The sequence below is a fragment of the Aquarana catesbeiana genome, linkage group LG07 (genome assembly GCF_042186555.1).
Source record: "Aquarana catesbeiana isolate 2022-GZ linkage group LG07, ASM4218655v1, whole genome shotgun sequence".
Taxonomy (NCBI): Eukaryota; Metazoa; Chordata; class Amphibia; order Anura; family Ranidae; genus Aquarana; species Aquarana catesbeiana.
This window is the reverse complement of record NC_133330.1, coordinates 330668422-330691536: the sequence shown is the minus strand read 5'-3', so window position 1 is coordinate 330691536 and position 23115 is coordinate 330668422. Positions and strand designations below refer to the sequence as shown.

Here is a 23115-nt window from a genome sequence, read left to right as displayed (position 1 = left end):
AGAGGCAAACAACAAGACACCATAGGACACCTACACTGGGAAGCACGTGTTCCTGCAGGTGTGAAGGGGGGTGCAGTAGTTGATGACGAACAATCCAGCGCAAGAATAGGAGAGGTCAGGGTGTAAATTCTGAGAGGTACATGATATCACAGCGTATAACTGTTTTGGGTTTCCGTCTTAAATTTTGTAGTCATGGATGGAAAAAAAAAAAGGGGGAAAAAAATGTGTCTTGTTAACGAAGCATAAGTAATGTAAGACGATGAATGCTTTTCCCGACCGTCACACTGGCGTGTCCTGGTCCACCGTCCGCTCTGCTGCCCGCACTGGTGAAATTTAACACCTTCTTCGCCAGCTGTGGCGGGATAAATGCCTATATAAAACACACAAAGGAGTGCTAAAATATTCAAACAGGTTCAAAGACCATCCACATAAAACAGAGCTATGAGCACTACTGTAATGATAAAATCTTATGTCTGGAGGAGGGGCAGGACCAAAATTAGGTTACAAGATAACTGTAGTCTGTGTGGGTATATGTATACTTACCAATACTTTTTATTTTTTTTCTTCTTTATCTTTCTTCCTTCTTTTTTATTTTTCTGTTACATATCCCCTGAAGAATAGTTACCTGCATTTCAGAATTGCCAATCCCCTTGAAATCCCCAGACTGACCGCCCCAGTCGATTTATGTATTATATACAATATTTTTATATTTTTGTTTTATATATATTTTTAATTTTTTTATGTGTATGTGAAATATATATATGCGTGTTTATATCTGTTCAAGACCCAGAGTTCAGGACACACTCAGTCCAATTTTTATGTGTATTATATATAATATATTTTTTTAGATTTTTATATTTACATTTTATATATGTTTATATCTTAGATTTTGTATGTGTATGTGCAATATATATATATATATATATATATATATATATATATATATATATATATATATATATATATATATATATATATATATATATATATATATATATTTATTAAAAATGGCCTATAAGTTGGACTGACTGTGTCCTGAACTCTGGTGTCTTGAACAATAAATAAATATATCTATATATATCTATATAGATATCTATCTATATATATTATATTATCATTATTTTATACTGTGTATATATATATCTATATATAGATATATATATCTATATATAGATATATATCTATATAGATAGATAGATAGATAGATAGATAGATAGATATAGATATCTATCTATCTATCTATCTATCTATATAGATATATAGATATATAGATATATGTATCTATATATATATATATAATGTATTACATTATATATTAAGAAAGATGGACTGAGCTTCATCGAAATATTGAAAATAAAAATACTGCTGTTTTTTTATTATCTTCCTCCTCTGCAAGGCCCATGAATGCCTCTAAACCAGTTTTAGATCCATATGGATTTCTTTGTGGGTGAGCACCTGGACATTCACTTCAAACATAGATAGAGTGCCTTGACTACTCTTGGAACTATATACAGTGTGTGTGTGTGTATATATATATATATATATATATATATATATATATATATATATATATATGTGTGTGTGTGTGTGTGTGTTTACCTGTTCAAGACCCAGAGTTCAGGACACAGTCAGTCCAATTTACAAGCCACTTTTTAAGCAGCCAGGGAACGAGTCATTTGTATGTTTTAGTATTTCCGTATATACTCTTTTTCATATAACAAATTAATTTTATATACCGAGCAGATGGTTTAAAAACCTGCCTTTGTAGCAAATGTGTACCTTTAAGTTAGGATTTAACGCAAACCAAAATGCATGCGTATAGAATGGCTTATACTACCAAAAAAAATCATAAAACTAAATAAAATTGAGCTTTTTTCAAATAAATATTTTTTAGATATCTTTGTTTTATATATGTAAGGTTATAATATTTTGATATCTACTGAGACAGATAACGATATAGTTCTGTACATACTATCATACATACATCTACATGCATAGCATAAATAATTGGTTAGATTAGACAGATAAAATTATTTTTCTACTGAAATAAATCATTCTTGAAATATTTAACAAATAAAAAAAAAAAAAACAAACAGCATATGCATAAATTTCCTGCACAACATCATGAGATTTACATAAAGTTAAAAATACTGAATTAATCATAACCTCAAAATGTTGCAAAATTCATTACATGTTTTTTTGTTTTTTTTTTTCCACGGCCAAAGGTCCTAAAATTTCGAATTAGTTGTTGATCAATATCACGTACGCCTTAAAATTCGATCGCCTATGATTTTATTTTTTAAATTAATTAATTTTTTTTATCCCCCCCCCCCTCCTAATTGCAGCTATAAAGCCGTGACTGTAAAAAGCAGATACAGCATCAGCTCTGAAAGTCGGGAGAGAAGAGAGAAAAAAAAAAAAAAATCCAAACATTGCATGATAGTCTGTAAGCAATTCCATCTGTCAAGCTGAAATCTTAGGCTAATAGCCTGTGGCGATCTCTCTCTCTCTCTCTCTCTTTCTCTCTTTTTTTTTTTTTTTCTTTTACGTCCACTACCTGACTTTTTTTTTTTTTTTATTTCTTGTCCTATTAAATCTTCTCTTTCTACTTTGGTGAAAAAAAAAAAAAAGATCGAAAAAAAAAGGAAGAGGGAACCTTTACGGACTAAAATTCTAAATTCATGAGAGAGCTGAAGTCCTAATTTTAGCCGCCTCACTTTGATGTGGATCAGTGGGCTCTTATTTAAAAAAAAAAAAAAACACGGACAAAAAAAGGGGGGGGGGGGGTGGGGGGGGGAGGCAGAAGACATCGCTCTTAGCTGATGACTTTTTCATCTCAGCTTCACCTTGCCACTGGGTCTGTGAGAGATTGGTTCATTGTCAAGGAGTTTTTTTTTTTTTACCCATGATTCCATATGGTATGGACCCGGCTACATGTTGCCCAACATGCCAGTGCAAATGTTTTCTCAATTAGGTGTCTTATCTCCTGTGAGTTAGCATCAGATGAGGCTTGCTGACAGCATAATGGCGGGGAAAACTTCTGATGGCTCCATCAAATGGCAACTCTGCTATGACATCTCAGCCAGAACTTGGTGGATGGTAAGTTGGCAGACGAACTGCATTTTTTTTTCCTCTCTCTCTCTCTCTCTCTCTCTCTCTCTCTCCCTCTCTCTTTTTCTTTTTTTTTTTCCCTCCCTCTTTGACAAAATGTCCCAGACCTCGCATTTATCAAATTAACATTTTGATTTTTTTTTTTTTTTTTTCTCGCTCTTCAATGAGTCCGCCTCGCGTTTGCCCCTCTTGGTTTCCTCCGTGCCACTTAATAACAAGGGGGCTATTGATGCCTGCCAGCGGATGCACCGTCCTGCTGCTACAAAAGAGAAAAAAAAAAAAAAAAAGAATGAGTGATAGTTTTAAGATCCGTCTCGTTGGGAGCTCAATTAAAAAAAAAAAAAAGTTTTGTCTTTGCATTAAAAAAAAAAAAAAAAAATTTTGCACGGGTTTTGGAACAGGTTAAAGTTTTGGAGAGGCGGATGTAAAGCAGCCTAGGTGTTGCTGGGAAAATCTTCTTGTGTTCTTGCTAATTAAGTCTCAGGAGCAAGCCTGCTTTCATCCCGAGTTCTCTTGAACTATTTTCTCATTTTGCCACCCCCCCCTTTTCTTTTCCTAGTTTTGTTTACATTTGAGCAGGTTACGGCGCTATAATACTCCGGATCTTCGTGTTAAAGATCTCTCGTAATCTGGCTCCCTCTCTCACTCTCGGCGGGGTTTTTGGCTTAATTAAAAAAAAAAAAAAAAAAAAATTTCCCGGGGACCGAATTATCTCGCGCACCACGGTCAGCCCAGGCCGGGGTCACCTTTGACATCTCCAGTCCATAAGCCGTCGGGGGGCCGAAAATAGAGAGGGAGAGCCGCGTTGACAATTGGCTATTGTTGGGGGACCAGATACGCATCTTGTTTTTTAAAGGGGTGGGGGGGGGGAGGGTGTGGAGAAGAGAGAGCCGTCAGATCGTTGATGTGCCCTGCTAGTCATTAAGAGTGTTGTCCGTTAGGGATTAATTCATTAGCGCAGCAGTTTTTTCGGAGTGGGTCATAATTATTATTCTTCGGTGCGAGCGTGAATTCTTCGAGGGAGAGAGAAAGTTTTTTTTTTTTTTGCGAGAGGGACAATGGACGCATTATTCATTCTTAACTAGACCGTGAACTGCACTGCCTTTCACTCAAGATATCAGTTCAAACAGGCTGCTGAGTCGAGATTCCAAAACAAGACTTGGTCACTCTCATTGTACCCCATCCAACGACGGCTGCCGCTTTCTTTCCTTTCTTTTTTTTTTTTTTTTGTGTACCATTGACGCTGTCCTTCAAATATTTGGATTGCTAATGATGACGGGATAGGCGTGAATTTTTCAATGCTCAAGCGTGGCACTTCCTTTTGTTGGGCACTTTTGCATCTTGTTCCTTCTGACTTTAAGATTGCCGTTGGATGCTCTCTTGGGTTTTATTGAGTTGCCTATCGTCTGAAGTTTGATATATTATAAGTTTAACAAGGCTGCTTGCTGGTTTCATGCTGGGTAACTATTTAGAGACGTTTACCAAAAAAAATGTTCTTGCTACACCTGACACTTCCAATTCTTAAAAAAAAAAAAGAGAGAGAAAACAGATTCTTCCAATTTGTCATGCTCTTTGGCTTCAGCTGTCATGTCCGTTTCATTAAATTCTGATTGCCTTTCAACGGCTTCCTGTATTGGAATGTTAAGTGGAAATGGTCATTCAAAGTAGTGGACGATATCACGTTATCTGTCAATTTTTTTTAAATTTTCTTTGGGGGGGCTAAAGGAATTGCCACCTTAATGATGCTTGTTATTTGACTGATTGTACAGATGTTTGAAGGCTTAAAGAGAATCTGTCACATGCAAGACCAGATCACGCCTGTCGTGGAGCGGACGTTGGCAGCGCGATAATTGTCTCACCTGTTTTGAAACGTGTGCGGCTATTGCAGAGTGCTTTGCTGTGGAAAGTTGGTTGCTTGGGTGCCTCCGACTGAGCTACAGAGAAGCTCCGAAAAAGTCAGCTTTTTTGCGTTAGAATTATTCAAAATGGCTGCACCCTATAGTGGATTTTTTAATATTAATTACATAAATATTAAGAGAATTGCATTATGTTTTGCAAGTGACAGATTCTTAACTATAGAGAATGATAGAACTCTTTAGTGATCTATTTTACTGTTAAAAAAATGCATATGCTTTAAGTATAATAAATGTTTCTGCAGAATTTTCTATCTATCTATCTATCTATCTATCTATCTATCTATCTATCTATCTATCTATCTATCTATCTATCTATCTATCTATCTATCTATCTATCTATCTATCTATCTATCTATCTATCTATCTATCTATCTATCTAATCTACTAACTACCTATCTACTAACTAGATAACTTATCTATTTTATCTACCTATCTATCTATCTTATCTATTTTATCTACCTATATTGTCTATTTTATCTATATATATTATCTATCTATCTATCTATCTATCTATCTATCTATCTATCTATCTATCTATCTATCTATCTATCTATCTATCTATCTATCTATCTATCTATCTATCTATCTATCTCTTATGTACACCTACAGAAAGTGCAATACATACAATGTATATTTTGTTGACCTTTGTACTTACCGTTGTCCATTCTTTACATTCCCATTCACCTAAAGTTTCCATTGACTGTATACAATGTAAAAAGTTGGTGCTTGTCGTATGCTTGTACTTACACATTCGTCCAGTCCTGCTATTGTCCTAGCGGGCGGCGTGTGGTCGAGTATAATTTTAGATCCGTCTCTTTTTTTTTTTTTTTTCTAATACAGTATGCATGAGATGATAGTTGTTTGATTTCCCATTGCAATAAAAATGATGTCATTGTTTATAGTGAAGAAAAGGAGGTATCATAGTCCGATTCTCTTTCGTTGTAACATGAGTTGAGGATAACGAAGACTTGTTAAAAGTGTAGTTGCAATGTTAAACATTGATGTATGGCTTAGGGTACCTGTAACTTGCAATGTGTAGGCCAGAGGTGAGAAAGCTGTACTTTATTACAGGGTTCTTTTTTTTTTGGTGGGTGTCTATTGATTGTTATACATGCAATGGATAGTATGTTTTGGGGTCCTAGAACAATGAAAAATCTCACAAGTTTTATTCAGGCATTGCAAAGAGTAGCTGACTATGTTGAATAAACACGTAGCTACCAGCTTTTCTGAGTTTTGCAGATATGTATGTCCCTGAGAATGTCCTTGGCTTTCCAAAAATAAAAAAAATCCTGACTGTTTTTACTTTTTAAGTGTTGTCCTTACCATCTTTTCATTTCCATTGATCAACGTTTCTTTAGAACCAATTCTAGAAGCTGAAAAAAAGTAAAACACCAAGTCACCAGTCATGATACACCGGTAAATAAAGAGTTCTTTAGTCCTTTGAGACACCATCACTCGTCACAACAAATTATTTGTTGACGATCCCGAGCTAGTAGTAGTTAGTCATTTCCAATAGGACTAGTTTTGTAATGTTGAAGATGGTTCATAGCTTCTCCAAGCCACTTCTTCAGTCCAGTTAAAGGTGATGAACTACAACTAGATATGCCGTTGGATTCCGAAGCTAGTAATAATTGGTCACATTCAATAGGACTTGTTTCATAATGTTGAAGATGTTCTGTGGCTTCTCCAAGCCACTTCCTCAGTTCCAGTTGAAGGTGACTTACCATGACTAGCTATGCCGTTGGAAGCCCAAACTAGTAGTAATTGGTCAAATTCAATGAGACTTGTTTCGTAATGTTGAAGAAGTTCCGTAGATTCCTCAAGGCACTTTTTCTGTTCCAGTTGAAGGTGACCTACTACAACTAGCTATACCATGGCCTGGACTGCACACATTGTTGTAAATGTTTTGTATCTTCTCCAAGCCACTTCTTCGGTCCAGTTGACTAGCTATTCTTTCTGAATCCCAAGCTTGTAGTAGTTGGTCACTTTCAATAGAACTTGTTTCATAATGTTGAAGACGTTTTGTAGATTCTACAAGTCACTTCTTCAGTTCCAGTTCAAGGTGACTTATTACAACTAGCTATACCATGAGCTAAACGTCACAAATTGTTGAAAATGTTTCGTAGCTTCTCCAAGCCACTTCTTCTTTCCAGTTGAAGGTGGCTAACTACGACTAGCTATACCAGGACCTGAACTTCTCTCATTGGAGGGTCATCTTTATAAAAGGTCAAGAAAGGCTTTGCCGAAGTGCTGAGAATAGTCAGGAGTCACATTTAATAGGACTTGTTTTATAATGTTGAAGATGTTCTACAGTTTCTTCAAACCACTTCTTCAGTTCCATTTGAAGTTGGCTAACTCTGACCAGCTATACCATGATCTGGACATCACTCATTGGAGGGTAATCTTTATAAAAGGCCAAGAAAGGTCTTGCCCAAAAATTCAAAGTAGTTCAAAAAAGTGTTTAGAATAGTCAAAAGGAGTCATATTCAATAGGACTTGTTTTATAATGTTGAAGATGTTCCGTAGTTTCTTCAAACCACTTCTTCAGTTCCAGTTGAGGTTGGCTAACTTTGACTAGATATACAATGACCTGGACATCACTCAAAAGTCAAAGTAGTTAAAATAAAGTGCTCAGAATAGTCAAAAGGAGTCAAATTCAATAGGACTTGTTTCCTAAAGTGGAAGACTTTCCGTAGTTTCTCCAAGCCACTTCTTTAGTTCCAGTTGAGGGTGACTAATTATGATTAGCTATACCATGACCTGGACGTCACTCATTGGAGGGTCAGCTTTATAAAAGGTCAAGAAAGGTCTTGCCCTTAAGACAAAGTAGCTCAAAAAGTACTCTGAAAAGTCAAAAGGAGTTATCAGGAGCTCAGGAGTTAATCTGTCTCAAGTGACTTCGAAGGACAGTGAATGGTCCCAGCTGAGTGAGTGACAAGGCTGTTGGGGGGGGGGGAACAACGAAAAATGACACTTATTGGTAAAGAAAGAGTTTCATTTTCCATTTTGATAGTCTATTTCAGTCTTTCCATCATTTGAAAAAAAAAAAAAAATTCAGAGGCAAAACAGTGATAGAGATAATTAAAAACAGTATGGTAAACAGAACTATTTTTAGCTGCTGTCATTTAACCCTTTATGTTACTTTCCCCGGTCCTGGGGCTCCTCATATGACTTGTACTTTTTTTTAACCATTGACAGCTTGTGATTGAAAAAAAAAAAATTGGGTAATTTGACCTCTCATTGAGATGCTTCTTGTAATGTAAAACATGGCTAAAGAGTAGACCGAAAAGTCTGTTCATCGTGTTCTTGTACAGAAACTGGTGTAAAATATCCCTTCCTAAGTACCTATGACTTGCTTTACCAAGAAAATTATATGTCTGCAAATTACAGATGGTGCTGCCAGATAATAATGAGATGACGCTTCCGGAAACAGCTATGTAGGGTCAGGAATCTCAGTGAAGATTGAGTAACGAAAAGCAAAGGAGAAGGATACAACGAAATTGTAGATTTTTTTTTTTTTCCTTGATGTTTTCAGGCCAGATGTATTAGATACCGAAAAAAACGACCGAATTCCAGTTTTTTGAAAAAAAATGTTTGGTTGCTCAGAATTAAAGGAAAAAAATCGAATAAACTAAAATGGTAAAGGGGTCCATCTGGTCCTTTGTCAGTCCTGAATTCCAAGACTCCCAAAACCAGGAACGCAAAGTTTTTCGCTTCCTTTAGGGAGACGAATACATTGGGAATTCCCAGTTTCAATGGCCGACACTGGCCTTGCTGTCCCTCACGATATCGCCATTTCCCCAATCGGGGAGCAGTATACCTCCTTACTGGGTATAGATTTGAAGTGCATGTTCAGCCAAAAAGTTTTCCTTCACTTAGACTACATTTAGAAGTGCAGCTCAATTGTCGCCCCTTCTGAAAGCGCCCTGCGTTCAGATTCTTCACACATACATGATATTAGTTTATCTCAACCGAAGAATTAATAATCACTTACTAAACCTCAACCTAGTCACTTATACCTAACCTCCTAAACCTAACCTCTTCACTTAACCCTTAAAGTGGTATTTAACCCCTTTGTGCCGGCTCCCGCCGGGTCTTTAAGGGGGTTTGGCATTCCTGGGAGGCGGGGCTTGTGACCATTGGCCACTGTGATTGGCTGTCACGGTGGTCACATGATCGGAAAACTCATAGTTACATAGTTAGTCAGGTTGAAAAAAAAGACATCCAGTTCAACCAATAAAAGAGAAATAAAAGAAGCGATCGGGAGCTTTACGTGAGCCGCTGGTCACTGTGCCGGGAGCGCGCACTCGCGAAGGGCTCGCTCTCTCGGCACAGCTCTATTGGCGTTAATGCACACAAATATGCGGCCCCTCGGCGCCAAGGCTCGGCCGCCGTGAGGCCGAATATTTATGTGCACTCGGTGCCTAGGAGTTAAAGAGGAGCTTCTGGCAGTTATGCAAAAATAAAAGTCAGCAGCTACAAAAATAAACAGTCACTCAACTGTTCAAAGATCCAGCGCCATCCTCACCCGGTCCGGTTTTCCACCAGTCTACGGATTCCCGGCGCCGGCATCTTAAAGTGATATTAAAGGCAATATTTATTTATTTTTTTAAGATAGCAAACATGTTATACTTACCTGCTCTGTGCAGTGGTTTGGCACAGAGCAGCCCGGAACCTCCTCTACTCAGGTCCCCCCATTGGCGTTCCAGGCCCCTCCCTCCTGCCAAGTGCCCACAGAGCTTGCATTGGGGGCACCTGAGCAGGAGCGCTCCCGAGCCACCAGTGCTGGGACAAGATCATCCAGAGCCCAGGGCGAACATGCCAAACTGCGCCTCCCCGCAAGATATGAGCATTATGTGTCAGCAAAAATTTCCCCACAAAAACATAAGCATAAATTCACCCTCCTCCCAGTAAAAATCCACTCCCTCGCTGAAACCCCCCCCCCCCATCTTAGCACAAATCTTTGCCCCCCCCATTCCCCAAGTCCCCCACAGCTCAAATGTCCCCCACCCAAAAAAAAAATCACCCCACCTAGCACAAATCTTCTACCCCTAAAATTTCTCCTACTAGTACACATCTGCTCCCCACCACTTCAAATCCCCCCTCCCAGCACAAATTTCTCCCAAATCCCCCCTACCTAGCACAAATATTCTTCCCCCTCTCGTCCCCCTCCCAAAACAAATCCCGTAACTAACCACTCTTAGCATCCCCCCCTCCTAGAACCATACCCCCTGCAGCCCCCCAAAGTCCCCCATCCAACACAAATCCCCCCCCCAATCTCCTTGTGGTGCCCCCCCCACCTCACATGATACCACAGTGCCCAGGGCAGCGGCCCCTTCTGCCCACCTCTTGTCCCAGCCCTGTGAGCCACTGCTTGCGTATCCATTCACACACAAAGCCACGGCTCGGCCCCGCCCCCTCTCTATCCTCATTGGCTCATTGACTGTGATTGACGGCAGTCAATGGCTCCCACTGCTGTCTCAGCCAATGAGCAGGGAGAGACCCAGCAGAGTCGCGGCTCCCGTGCACATCGCTGGAGAAAGATCGGGCTCAGGTACAGTGGGGGGGGGGGGCAGATTAGTTCACAGTGGGAGAAGGGGGGGGCAGATCAGTTCACAGTGGGGGGGCAGATCAGTTCACAGTGGGGGGGGGGGGCAGATCAGTTCACAGTGGGGGTGGGGCAGATCAGTTGACAGTGGGAGAAGGGGGGGGCAGATCAGTTCACAGTGGGAGAAGGGGGGGGCAGATCAGTTCACAGTGGGGGGGCAGATCAGTTCACAGTGGGGGGGGCAGATCAGTTCACAGTGGGGGTGGGGCAGATCAGTTCACAGTGGGAGAAGGAGGGGGGCAGATCAGTTCACAGTGGGGGGGGGCAGATCAGTTCACAGTGGGAGAAGGGGGGGGGCAGATCAGTTCACAGTGGGGGGGCAGATCAGTTCACAGTGGGGGGGGGGGGCAGATCAGTTCACAGTGGGGGGTCAGATCAGTTCACAGTGGGGGGGCAGATCAGTTCACAGTGGGGGGGCAGATCAGTTCACAGTGGGGGGGGCAGATCAGTTCACAGTGGGGGGGGGGCAGATCAGTTCACAGTGGGGGGGCAGATCAGTTCACAGTGGGGGGGGGCAGATCAGTTCACAGTGGGAGAAGGGGGGCAGATCAGTTCACAGTGGGAGAAGGGGGGGGCAGATCAGTTCACAGTGGGGGGGGGGCAGATCAGTTCACAGTGGACTGATGGGAAGGTCGGAGGTCGGATTGAACAGAATCTGCTTTACTTTACAGCCGCTGAGACCGAATTCCAATATAAAGAATGGCTGCAGAAAAAATAAGACGGCATCCTGAGGATAAACATATGAGGTGCAGATTAGATTTGAAAAGACAAGAGAAATGATCACCAGACCGGCTATGTTGCTCTTTGATATAAAATAGAGAAGTCTGTATGAATCCATCCCTGACATCTCATCATATACAGAAAAACTTCTTACAGAAAAGCTTCACTCCGCAGTGATTTTCCATTGGCTAAACTGCGATAGATGATGCGATTTTCACTTCCTGAAAATATCGGTGACTGCTGGTGGCTATAGCCGCCGGTAGTAAAAAATTCCGACAGGATCGACTTCAGTGCAACCAGCCTGCCCATAGATGGATCGAATCTCGGCCGGTCTCTGCTGTCAAGGACAGCTCTCGTCCTCCAGATCATGTGACCACTGTGACAGCCAATCACAGTGATCACATGATTGTCGATCCTCCCCCTGGGCCTTCACAATCTTTTAAAGGGACTTCAAGGCAGGTGATAAGGGGTTAAAAGAGGAGCCGAGTGCCGAGACCCCACTTGAATGACTTCATGGCTTTTCTTGTGAATTTTGATGATAATTTGCGCCACAATGCCCACAGCTACAGGGGTCAGTGATGGCCCGTTTTAAAGCTTTTTAAGAATATGTAAATGTTTGAATGTCCATAGCCTGGCTACAGTACCTGTTTGTAGTTCTCTCATTGGTCAACACTGACCAATAAGAAAGACTAGACCTGTTTCTCCATTAACCCTTCTTTGCCTGGCTTCCGACAGCCAAAATCAGTTCCATGGCGGCATCGGCACCGGATTTTGCTTTATGCAAACCCAGTAAAAAATTATTCTGTTGCTGCTTACTAGTCCTTCGATGTGGCTGCTGCATTTGTTTTCTTTTCTTTAAGACTTTTATCTTCTATTTTCACCTGCTGATCCTGCCAGTAAGACGCCTCCAGTCGTGGGGTGACAACGCTCATTCACATTCGCACCCACCATACTTATATTATAGTCCATTGTTAAATCCACCTATATGGTGTGCATATAGCCCAACCCCTTTCTGGGTGGGTGCTCCCAAATCACGCCCTCTTCATGGGTTGGTCCCACTCAGACCCCCTCTCTAAAATATGCTGAGACTGCCCATCATATCTACTTCATGGGTTGGTCCCACCAAGACCCAACTCCAAATATGTGGGGACCGCCCACGCCCACTCTATCGCAGTTTAGCCAATGGAAACTTGGCAATGAATGCTTCAGTGGGACAGACGGACAAAATATAGGACTGTTCCAGGAAAATCTGGGACAGCTGACATGTATACCATAGACTTTTCCGCGTTTCTCACAGGTAGGGCAGCCCCATTGATAATGGTTGGGTTGACCTACACGCAACGCATGACAAAATGCATAAAACGCACACACGCTGGGTCGCACTGTACTGGCTGTCTCTGGCCCGCCCCTTTCATTCATTGGATATCAGTTCTTTCATTAATGGCGCCTTAAAATCATAGGTGGGTGATACCTAGGGCAGTCTGCATGCAAATGCAGTCTACCTTGGAATGTCCTCTCCTCCAGATTGACATCCACTCTTCAAGGCATCAAGGCACCAGAGAGGAGTACAGAGGAAGGGTGCCGTTATATTTCTATCATCCCCCCCCCCCCCCCCCGGGGTGCTGGTATGTTTTCAGGAAGCTACGTACAGCACTCTGCCAGCCTCTCCCACCAGCCATGATCTGCCTGCAATGTATAGGACAGGGGTCTTCAAACCTTTTAAATAAAGGGCCAGTTTACTGTTCTTTAGACTTTCAGGGGAGCCGGACTTTGGTCAGTGGGAGAAAAAAAATTACATAGCTCCTGTGGTCAGTAGAAGGAGGAGTTGTACCCCATAATGGGTATTAGTGAGAGGAATAATGCCTTATTGTTGGTGTCAATGGGAGGAATAGTGCCCCATCATTGGTGTCAGTGGGAGAATAGTGCCCCATCATTGGTGTCAGTGGGAGGAATAGTGCCCCATCATTGGTATCAGTGGGAGGAATAGTGCCCCATCATTGGTATCAGTGGGAGGAATAGTGCTCCATCATTGGTATCAGTGGAAGGAATAGTGCCCCATCATTGGTATCAGTGGGAGGAATAGTGCCCCATCATTGGTGTCAGTGGGAGGAATAGTGTCCCATCACTGGTATCAGTGGGAGGAATAGTGCCCCATCACTGGTATCAGTGGAAGGAATAGTGCCCCATCATTGGTATCAGTGGGAGGAATAGTGCCCCATCATTGGTGTCAGTGGAAGGAATAGTGTCCCATCATTGGTATCAGTGGAAGGAATAGTGCCCCATCATTGGTGTCAGTGGAAGGAATAGTGTCCCATCATTGGTGTCAGTGGAAGGAATAGTGCCCCATCATTGGTGTCAGTGGAAGGAATAGTGCCCCATCATTGGTATCAGTGGGAGGAAGTGTCCCATCATTGGTATCAGTGGAAGGAATAGTGCCCCATCATTGGTGTCAGTGGGAGGAATAGTGTCCCATCATTGGTATCAGTGGGAGGAATAGTCCCCTATCATTGGTATCAGTTGGAGGAATAGAGCCCCATCATTGGTGTCAGTGGAAGGAATAGTGCCCCATCATTGGTGTCAGTGGGAGGAATAGGGCCCCATCATTGGTGTCAGTGGAAGGAATAGTGCCCCATCATTGGTGTCAGTGGGAGGAATAGGGCCCCATCATTGGTGTCAGTGGAAGGAATAGTGCCCCGTCATTGGTGTCAGTGGGAGGAATAGTGCCCCATTGTCTACATCAGTGGGAGGAATAGCGCTTCATATATGTGGGAGTAATTCCCAAGGGCCGGATAAAGGCACGCAAAGGGCCGCAGTTTGGAGGCCACTGGTATAGAGAAGCACAGAGACCCAGTGACGTGAATCCAGAATAAGGAATGTCATGTATGTAAAGCATGTATTTTATCATTTCATTATTGTGTTGATGAAGTGGGAAGGGAGGAAGAACCAAATCCACGCAGATTCGATTTCGGGGGACGTCCATTATTCGGTCTTCCATACACTTTTAAGCCTCCATCGGAGGTTTGTGTTTGGCGAATGGCGCGTTAGAAGCGCGCGCCGTCTCGCCCTCTCCGGCGTATTGTATTGTTATCGGCGTAACTTTTTGTGCAGCAGAATGTCTTCCCAAAGGCCCCATCGTGTAAATCAATCGGGGGGCTGCCTGGTCTCCGGTCTGCTATTAAATTCTGCGATAACCGCAGCTGTGTTATTCTTTCTTGCGTTCCCTTATCTGGATCATATTAAAACATTTTCCCCCCCCCCCCCCCCCCTCTTCCCCTCCGCCGCAGAACAATGATGAGAATCAGCGCTGTCACTGGCCGGTGGCTGCCGATATTTATTTACGTAAACCGGGCAGAAGGAGGTGAACGCGGCTTTCATTTGGCGTGCGTTTGATGTCTCCTGTTATTACATATATTAAGCGTTGGCTTCCCCGAGCCCCTGACGGCTTTCGTTTTCCGCTCCCGCTAAGCGGCATGGCACGGGGTGAATTAAAACGGGGGGGGAGGGGGGGTTCACAAACATTTGAGTGGGGGGGGGGTTGGGTTGGAGTTCGGAACATCTTCAGGATAAAGAGCACCTGTCATGAAAGAAGCGGGCTGCTTGGAAAATGCCAGCTGCCTGGCTTTTTTTCTGGCTTCGGCACTCTGTTGCGTTACTGACGCGGACAGCGAAACTGCAGATCTGCATACTCGCTCTGGGTCAGCAAGAAATAAAGCCATTGGATTGGCATGGCAGCCAGGCAACTTGCATTTCCAGTTGAAGATCGGTCAGCAACTCAGGAAGCACTAGAGTGGCCGGCCTAACCTGACAGCCAGGACACAAGCATTTTTAGACAGGGATAAGCTGGTGTCTCGGTAAGTACCGAAGCTGCTGGATTATTACGACAGCCAGGCCACTTGTATTTTCATATGATGATCGAATAGAGACTCAGGGAGTACTGGAGCTGCTGGATTATCAAGACAGACAGAAAATTGCATTTTTAGATGGGGATCGGTGAGTGACTCAGAAAGTATTGGAGCTGCTGTGTTAGCATGACAGCCAGGACACAAGCATTTTTAGATGTAGATTCGTCGGTGACTCGGTAAGTACTGAAGCTAATGGATTAGTAAGACAGCCAGGCCACTTGCATTTTCATATGGAGGTAAGGCCCGGGGATTCAGTAATTACTGAAGCTACTGGATTAGTAAGACAGCCAGGCCACTGGTATTTTTCTTATGGAGATCGGTCAGTGACTTAGTAAATACTGGAGCCGTGGTGTAAGCCTGACAGCCAGGACACTAGCATTTTTTAGATAGAGATAAATCAGGGACTTAGGAAGTACCAGAGCTGCTGAATTAGCCTGACAGCCAGGACACTAGCATTTTTAGATAGAGATAAAGCAGGGACTTAGGAAGTACCAGAGCTGCTGAATTAGCCTGACAGCCAGGACACTAGCATTTTTTGGTGGGGGTAAGGTGGGGATTCAGTAAGTACTGAAGCTACTGGATCAGTAAAACAGCCATTGTGGGGTTAGTCTGACAGCCAGGACACAAGCATTTTTAAAAGGAGATAAAGCGGGGACTCAGTATGTATTGAAGCTACTGGATTAGTAAGACAGCCAGGTAACTTGCATTTTCAGATGAGGATCAGCCAGTGACTCAGGAAGTACTGGAGTGGCTGGCCTAGCCTGACAGCCAGGAAGATAGCATTTTTAGACAGAGATAAGTGAGTGACTCAGTAAGTACTGTAGCTGCTGGATTATCAAGACAGCCCGGAAATGGCATTTTCAGGAAGTCCTGGAGGTGTGGGGTTAGCCTGACAGCCAGGACACAAGCATTTTTAGATGTAGATACTACAGCGACTTAGTAAGTACTAAAGCTACTGGATTAGTAGGACAGCCAGGCCGCTTGCATTTTTCATATGGAGATCGGTCAGTGACTTAGAAAGTACTGGAGCTGCTGGCCCAGCCTGACGGCCAGGACACAAGCATTTTCAGATTGCGATAAGTTGGAGACTCAGTAAGTACTGTGACCAGGGCTGGGACAAGGGGTGGGCAGGAGGGGCGGCTGCCCTGGGTGCAATGGTTTATTGCAGGGACGGGGGTGGGGCTCTGACCCTAACTCTACAGGAATGTAAGGGAAGGGGGGGTGGTTTGGCATCTCTGCCATGGGCGCTGGATGACCTTGTCCCGGCACTGACTGAAGCTACTGGATTAGTAAGACAGCCAGGTCACTTGTATTTTTAAATGGAAACTGGTCAGTGACTCAAATAAAAATAAAAATAAAATCATTTTACTTTAAAATGTAGCTGTAAATCCTCCCCAAAATATATAGACCTTGACCTTTAACCCTGACCCTTGACCCTTACTTGACCCAAACACTAACCCTGGCACTGACCACGATCAAACCTTTATCTAACTATTTTTTCTTTATTTTTTTCCTTTATTTTTTATTATATATTTATTTTTTTATTTTTTTATTTTTTATTTTACCTACACTTTTTTTTTCTCTCTACAAGGAGAAAGAGAGATACATTGTATCTTCCCTCTCCATTCACAGAGAGAGAAACACACAGGGGCTCGCAGTGATTGATCACTGTGGTAGCCAATCAGAGGCTACCACAGCGATCAGGTGACCCGGAATCGGAAGTTACAGGTCCCGATTGTTAGTATGGGGCCCAGGGGGGGGCTGTGGGTAAGACCTGTCAGAAACCATGAAATCAGACCGAGACAAAAGTACAGTTAAATCACACTTGTTTAATAATAAAAGTAAAAAGAACAAACGTAGTCAAAACATAGCCAAAGTTCAGTAACCGGAACGGATAGTCAGCCAAGCCAGAAGTCAGGGATCAAAGTAGTGGAACAGCAAGCAGGATCTGGAGCCAGAAAGGATGTCAGCAGAGCCAGTCTTTAAACGGGAACACAGGAGATAGTTTCTTGTGATGTTGACCAAGGCGAAGGCAGAGATCCTCTGGACTGGATGGCTTTAACCTCCCTGGCGGTATGATTATTTCAGATTTTAGGTGCTGAAAGCGGTACCATTATTTTGGACAGAAATTTGGCGTTTTATATTGTAGGCCTGTAATTCTTAGGAATAGTTCACTTAAATCTGTCCAAACAAGAGTCTAGTAGACATCCCGGGTATGATAAAGTTTGAAAAACGAAAAAAAAAATTATAATATAATAAATAACTATAAATAATTATAACAAATAATAATATAATAATAATAAAAATTATATAATAATGTAATCAAATCAAAAACACCGAAATTTGCTCAGTTGCAGAATTGTAGCCTTTATTATTTTTAGTGTTTGATGACGGATCTCCTCACAAATCACTATCGCTCAATTCTGCAAGTGATTATAATTTATTATCGCTTTTTTCTAGCTGGTCCAAAACCACTTTTGATGTAAAGAGACAGTTTTGGTTGCTATGGACAATCTCCAGTTTCCTGGCAGAAAGAACAGTTTTTATATATATAAAACTGCATGCAGGACACTGGGCAGACCACTAGGGACAAAGGGGATGTGTCATTATTTGATACAGTACTGTAATCTGTAAGATTACAGTATACTGTATCTGTACTGTGTGTTTCACTTTTGAATTTACCGCCGAACTCCGCCCCCGTGCGTCGCAACGCTCGCAGGGAATGGAGCTCGGCACTGTGAATCGAGCGAGACACAGCGGCTCGCCGATCACAGCGGAGAGACATCGCAGGATCCAGGGGACAAGGTAAGTAATCTCTTCCTGGATCCTGCGATGCAAGCCCGAGTCTGGCCCGGGGATACCGCTTTTGGTATGAAAAATCCACCCCGAGCCAGACTCGGGACACGGGAGGTTAAGGCTCGGTTCACACTGGGACGACTTGGGATCCGACTTGTACGCCCTCAAGTCGCCCCAAGTCGCCCCAGAAAGAGATTCAATGGGAGTGAATGGGAGCGTCTTAATAGACACTACTGAAGTCGCTCCGACTTCAGAGCGCACTCCCTGTACTACTTGGATCCGACTTGGTAGGCGACCTGTACCATAGAAATCAATGGAAGTCGCCTCCAAGTCGGATCTCTCTCTTAAGTCAAGCGACTTTGCAGGCAAAAACTTTCGTTTGCCCAGGCAAACCCCTCCCTCCCTCCCAGAGAGCTGATTGTTCTGTGATTGGCCACAGCCGAAGTCGCCTGTCATGGAGGCGACTTCAAGTCGCGTTGTAATTTGCTAAAGTCACGCTGAAGCCGCGTTGAAGTTGCCGTGCAAAGTTGCGCTGAAGTCGTGTTGAAGCCGCGTTGAAGTCGCCGTGCAAAGTCGCGCTGAAGTCGCGTTGAAACCGCGTTGAAGTCGCCGTGCAAAGTCGCGCTGAAGTCGTGTTGCCCCTGTGTGAATCGAGCCTAAGTAGGCAGGACTGACAAGCAGGGTCATCAACAGCTGAGAAACTGTGGAGAGAGATAGGAGCTGGCAATTAGCCGACAGCTGAGCGGCCAGCTCAGAGAAGGAAGGGCTGAGCCCAGCCCTGATACGACCCTAGTCTCTGTGTACAACCGGAGACGTATCTGCGCCCCACGGAAAAAAAAGCCCTGTGCATTGGGGCCGCATCTACTGTAGGTGTTACGTCACCGTCAAGAGGTTATATAAGGACATGTGCAAAGGTGCTTTTTTTATGCGTTCTAGTACAGTTCAGTGTAGAAAAAAATGCAGCATGTTGTACTTTTTTTTCTGGAACCGGAACGCACTGGACCTGAATGCATTGGTGTGAACTATGCCAATGGAAACCATATAACCTACTATCCAATGCGTTTTTGATGCAGAAAAAACCACGCATAGGACTGCAGGTGGTGGGAAGCGGTCCTCAGGGCTTAAAATATAAGGAACACATTGGACACAGTCAGCCAACCCTTTCTCTATGAGGACACGCTGACACCTCCGTTTCATCAACCCCCCCAAAACAGGCTTACAAAACATTTCTTTAAGAATAACACCAACGCGTTTCAGAAGACAAAATACCTTCTCCTTCGGGGCTTAAACTATAAGGAACGTAATGGACACAGTCAGCCAACCTCTTCTCTGTGGGGACACCTCAGTTTCACCAACCCCCAAAACAAGCTAATGAACGTTATTTTCCGATGATGGTTTGAACAGAGCTCCATGAGATGTTCAAAGCTTGGGAGATTTTTTTATAACCTAACCCAGCTTTATACTTATCCACAACTTTATCCCTGTCCTGTCTGGTGTGTTCCTTGACCTTCATGATGCTGTTTGTTCACTAAGGTTCTCTAACAAACCTCTGAAGGCTTCACAGCCCAGCTGTATTTATACTGTGATTACATTACACACAGGTGGACTCTTTTAACTAATTAGGTGACTTCTGGAGGCAATTGGTCCCCCTAGATTTTAGTTAGGGGTATCAAAGTAAAGGGGGCTGAATACAAATGCCCCCCCCCCCCCCCCCCCACACTTTTCACATATTTGTAAAATAAATGTATAAAACTATTTATCATTTTCCTTCCACTTCACAATTTTGTGCCACTTTGTGTTGGTCTATCGCATAAAATCCCAATAAAATACATTTATGTGTTTTGGTTGTAACATGACAAAAATGTGGAAAATTTCAAGGGGTATGAAGACTTTTTCAAGGCACTGTACAGTATGTATGTCATCTGTGTATTAAGTTGCCCGGAGTTCATCTCTGGTCTGTATTATGGTGGTTCACGTTGGAGGTCTTTTGAGGTTCAAAGAAAAGATACCCAATATACTGTGTATTTACTGTATATATATATATATATATCCATAGGAAGACGTGGGAAAAAAATAAATGGATAAAAGCAAAAGAAAAAGGAAGTGCCTTTTTTTTTTTTTTTTTTCTGGCCGACTTGCGTTCACCTGTCCTAAATCCGAAGCAGAGCGCGGTGTGGTTCTAATTTGGAGGCATCAGTCAGGTCCTGATTACAGGACAGGAAATGAGGGGATTAAACTGTCTGGTAAAACTTCCTCCACTTATCAGCACTGTGCAACTCTCACTGGATTAGCCAACAATTCCTCTGCCTGAGATGCCCCCCCCCCCAATCCATCCCCCCCCCCCCGTCAAGAAGTCACCAGAAATCCTGGGGGGGGGGCCTCTCCTCCTTTTATTAGGAATACATAAATGGGCGTATTTCTAAGATAAAAGCTGAAGAGCTATTCGTCCTGTGAAACTATATGTGCATTCGTTCTGTGCAAACGGGGGCAAAATCAAATGTTATTGGCCTTTTTATTTTCTCCGGGATGAATTTTGTTCTTTTGTACAGAATAGAGCGAATCAGGAAAATACCTCATTATGGCCACTAGATGGAGCAATACGCCGCACACCATCACCTTAATGTGTATCAGGAAAATACCCCATTATGGCCACTAGATGGAGCAATACACAGCACACCATCGCCTTAATGTGTATCAGGAAAATACCTCATAATGGCCACTAGATGGAGAAATACGCCGCACACCATCACCTTAATGTGTATCAGGAAAATACCCCATTATGGCCACTAGATGGAGCAATACGCAGCACACCATCGCCTTAATGTGTATCAGGAAAATACCTCATAATGGCCACTAGATGGAGCAATACGCAGCACACCATCGCCTTAATGTGTATCAGGAAAATACCTCATAATGGCCACTAGATGGAGCAATACGCCGTACACCATCACCTTAATGTGTATCAGGAAAATACCCCATTATGGCCACTAGATGGAGCAATACGCAGCACACCATCGCCTTAATGTGTATCAGGAAAATACCTCATAATGGCCACTAGATGGAGCAATACGCAGCACACCATCACCTTAATGTGTATCAGGAAAATACCTCATTATGGCCACTAGATGGAGCAATACGCCGTACACCATCACCTTAATGTGTATCAGGAAAATACCTCATTATGGCCACTAGATGGAGCAATACGCAGCACACCATCACCTTAATGTGTGTCAGGAAAATACCTCAATGTGGCCACTAGATGGAGCAATACGCCGCACACCATCACCTCTATGTGTATCAAATAGTGAAAAGCAGCCTCAGCCTCCACTAGATGGAGCTGATGATCATAGGAAATAAAAACTTATCTAGTGGCTGTAATGCAGTATTTTCTTAGACTTTGCACACTTTGGGTGCTGCTCCAAGCAGTCACCCTGTAATGTTCTGGTGACCCACGCTGGATGCAGGTGCCACCGTTAGGAGGGCCAGTCCCGGCTCTACATACATATGTGGGGAGAGGAAGATGGAATGCCACACTCAGGTGAAGCAGCTTCAGCCCGACTCCTCCCAGGACACGCCTCCGGCATGTTTTGTCCGCCCACAGGGCTTAGTCATAGGGGTCCCTATAACTAAGCCCTGTGAGCATGGCAAAACTTGTCTAGGGCGGGATACATCCCCTGACACGTTTCACCTCACCCACAGGGCTTAGTCGTGGAGTCCCTATGATTAAGCCCTGTGTGTGTGTGTGTGTGTGTGTGTGTGTGTGTGTGTGTGTGTGTGTGTGTGTGTGTGACGAAACGCGTCGGAATTGTGCCAGATGAGGTGTCGGGCTGGGTCAGCTTTCATCCTGTTTCTCCGGAGTGTGGCGTTCCATCTTCCTCTCTCCATACACTATTTTCTTGCTATACTCTATTCTGCACGAAGAATAACATTCGACCTGGAGAGAAAATAGTCTAATAACATTATTTTATTGTTTTTGCCCCCCATTTGCACAGAATAATTGTACATGTAGCTTCACAGGACCAATAGCTCTGTATAAAATCACATGGGTCATTCTGCCATGCTGACGTTTAGGGGGCCTCCTAGGAACGCCCACTCCTCCACACCCGTCAAGGCATTTTATAATTGCATCATTCCTCCCAAGACCCAGCCCACTGCTTGTATCGGGGGGAAGGGCTTTCAAGAGGGGTACTGAGGCAGGGTGATGGGATGTTTCCGGGAAGCTACGTACAGCGACCTGCTGGCTCCTCCCACCAGCCTTGATCTGCCTGCATTTCATAGAGAAGCCCAGAGACCAAATAATGACATCACTGGGTCCAAAATAAGGTGTGTGATAAAAGGGGAAAGGGTTTATTTATTTATTTTATGAGCATGTTGGTGGTGGAGGAGGGGGGGGGCTGGGGACCAGGGAAGGCAAAATCTAAGCAGATGAAACTTCAACTTTAAATAGAAAGACTTTGTCATCGCCATTTTTTACACTTTCCCGAAACGCTGTGTTTTGTTTTGAGGCAACGCTTTCCACCGTCACATAAACTCCAATTAAAAAATGCGGCCCGGTGCCATGTGTCACTCTGTAATCGGCTCCTTGTTTTCACACTGGGCTACCGCTGTTCTGGACGGCATTCCCGGGTTTTCTGCCACCTATAAACAGCAAAACCCTCAGAATGTTCCACCGAGAACTCCGGGGACCCGGCCCACTGGATCCACACACAGCCACTTAAAGGGGAACTGGAGACGTTTTGGTTCAATTTATTTTATGTATAACTTTTTTATTCGTATGTTTTTATACTAATGTTACATATACATATGTGTATATATATATATATATATATATATATATATATATATATATATATATATATATATATATATACATACACACACTATACTGTCAAAAGTATTGGGACGCCTACCTTTACACGCACATGAACTTTAATGGCATCCCAGTCTTAGTCCGTAGAGTTCAATATTGAGTTGGCCCACCCTTTGCAGCTATAACAGCTTCAACTGTTCTGGGAAGCCCATCCACAAGGTTTAGGAGTGTCGGAAGTTTTGTTGTCGGAAA

At 43.1% G+C, this 23115-nt stretch overlaps 1 protein-coding gene across 2 annotated transcripts in view; it reads left to right on the top strand.

The window, feature by feature from the left end:
- Window positions 1-2936: 2936 nt before the first annotated feature.
- The window catches only part of NFIA (nuclear factor I A), a 672115-nt gene continuing 651936 nt past the window's right edge, over window positions 2937-23115 (top strand). Inside the window, exon 1 of one of the 2 annotated variants that reach the window (XM_073593840.1) lies at window positions 2937-3099. In XM_073593840.1, coding sequence (XP_073449941.1) covers window positions 3004-3099 — 96 coding nt within the window. In that variant the 5' untranslated portion in view covers window positions 2937-3003. The remainder of the gene's footprint in view (window positions 3100-23115) is intronic. The other variant, XM_073593847.1, reaches the window with a different exon arrangement.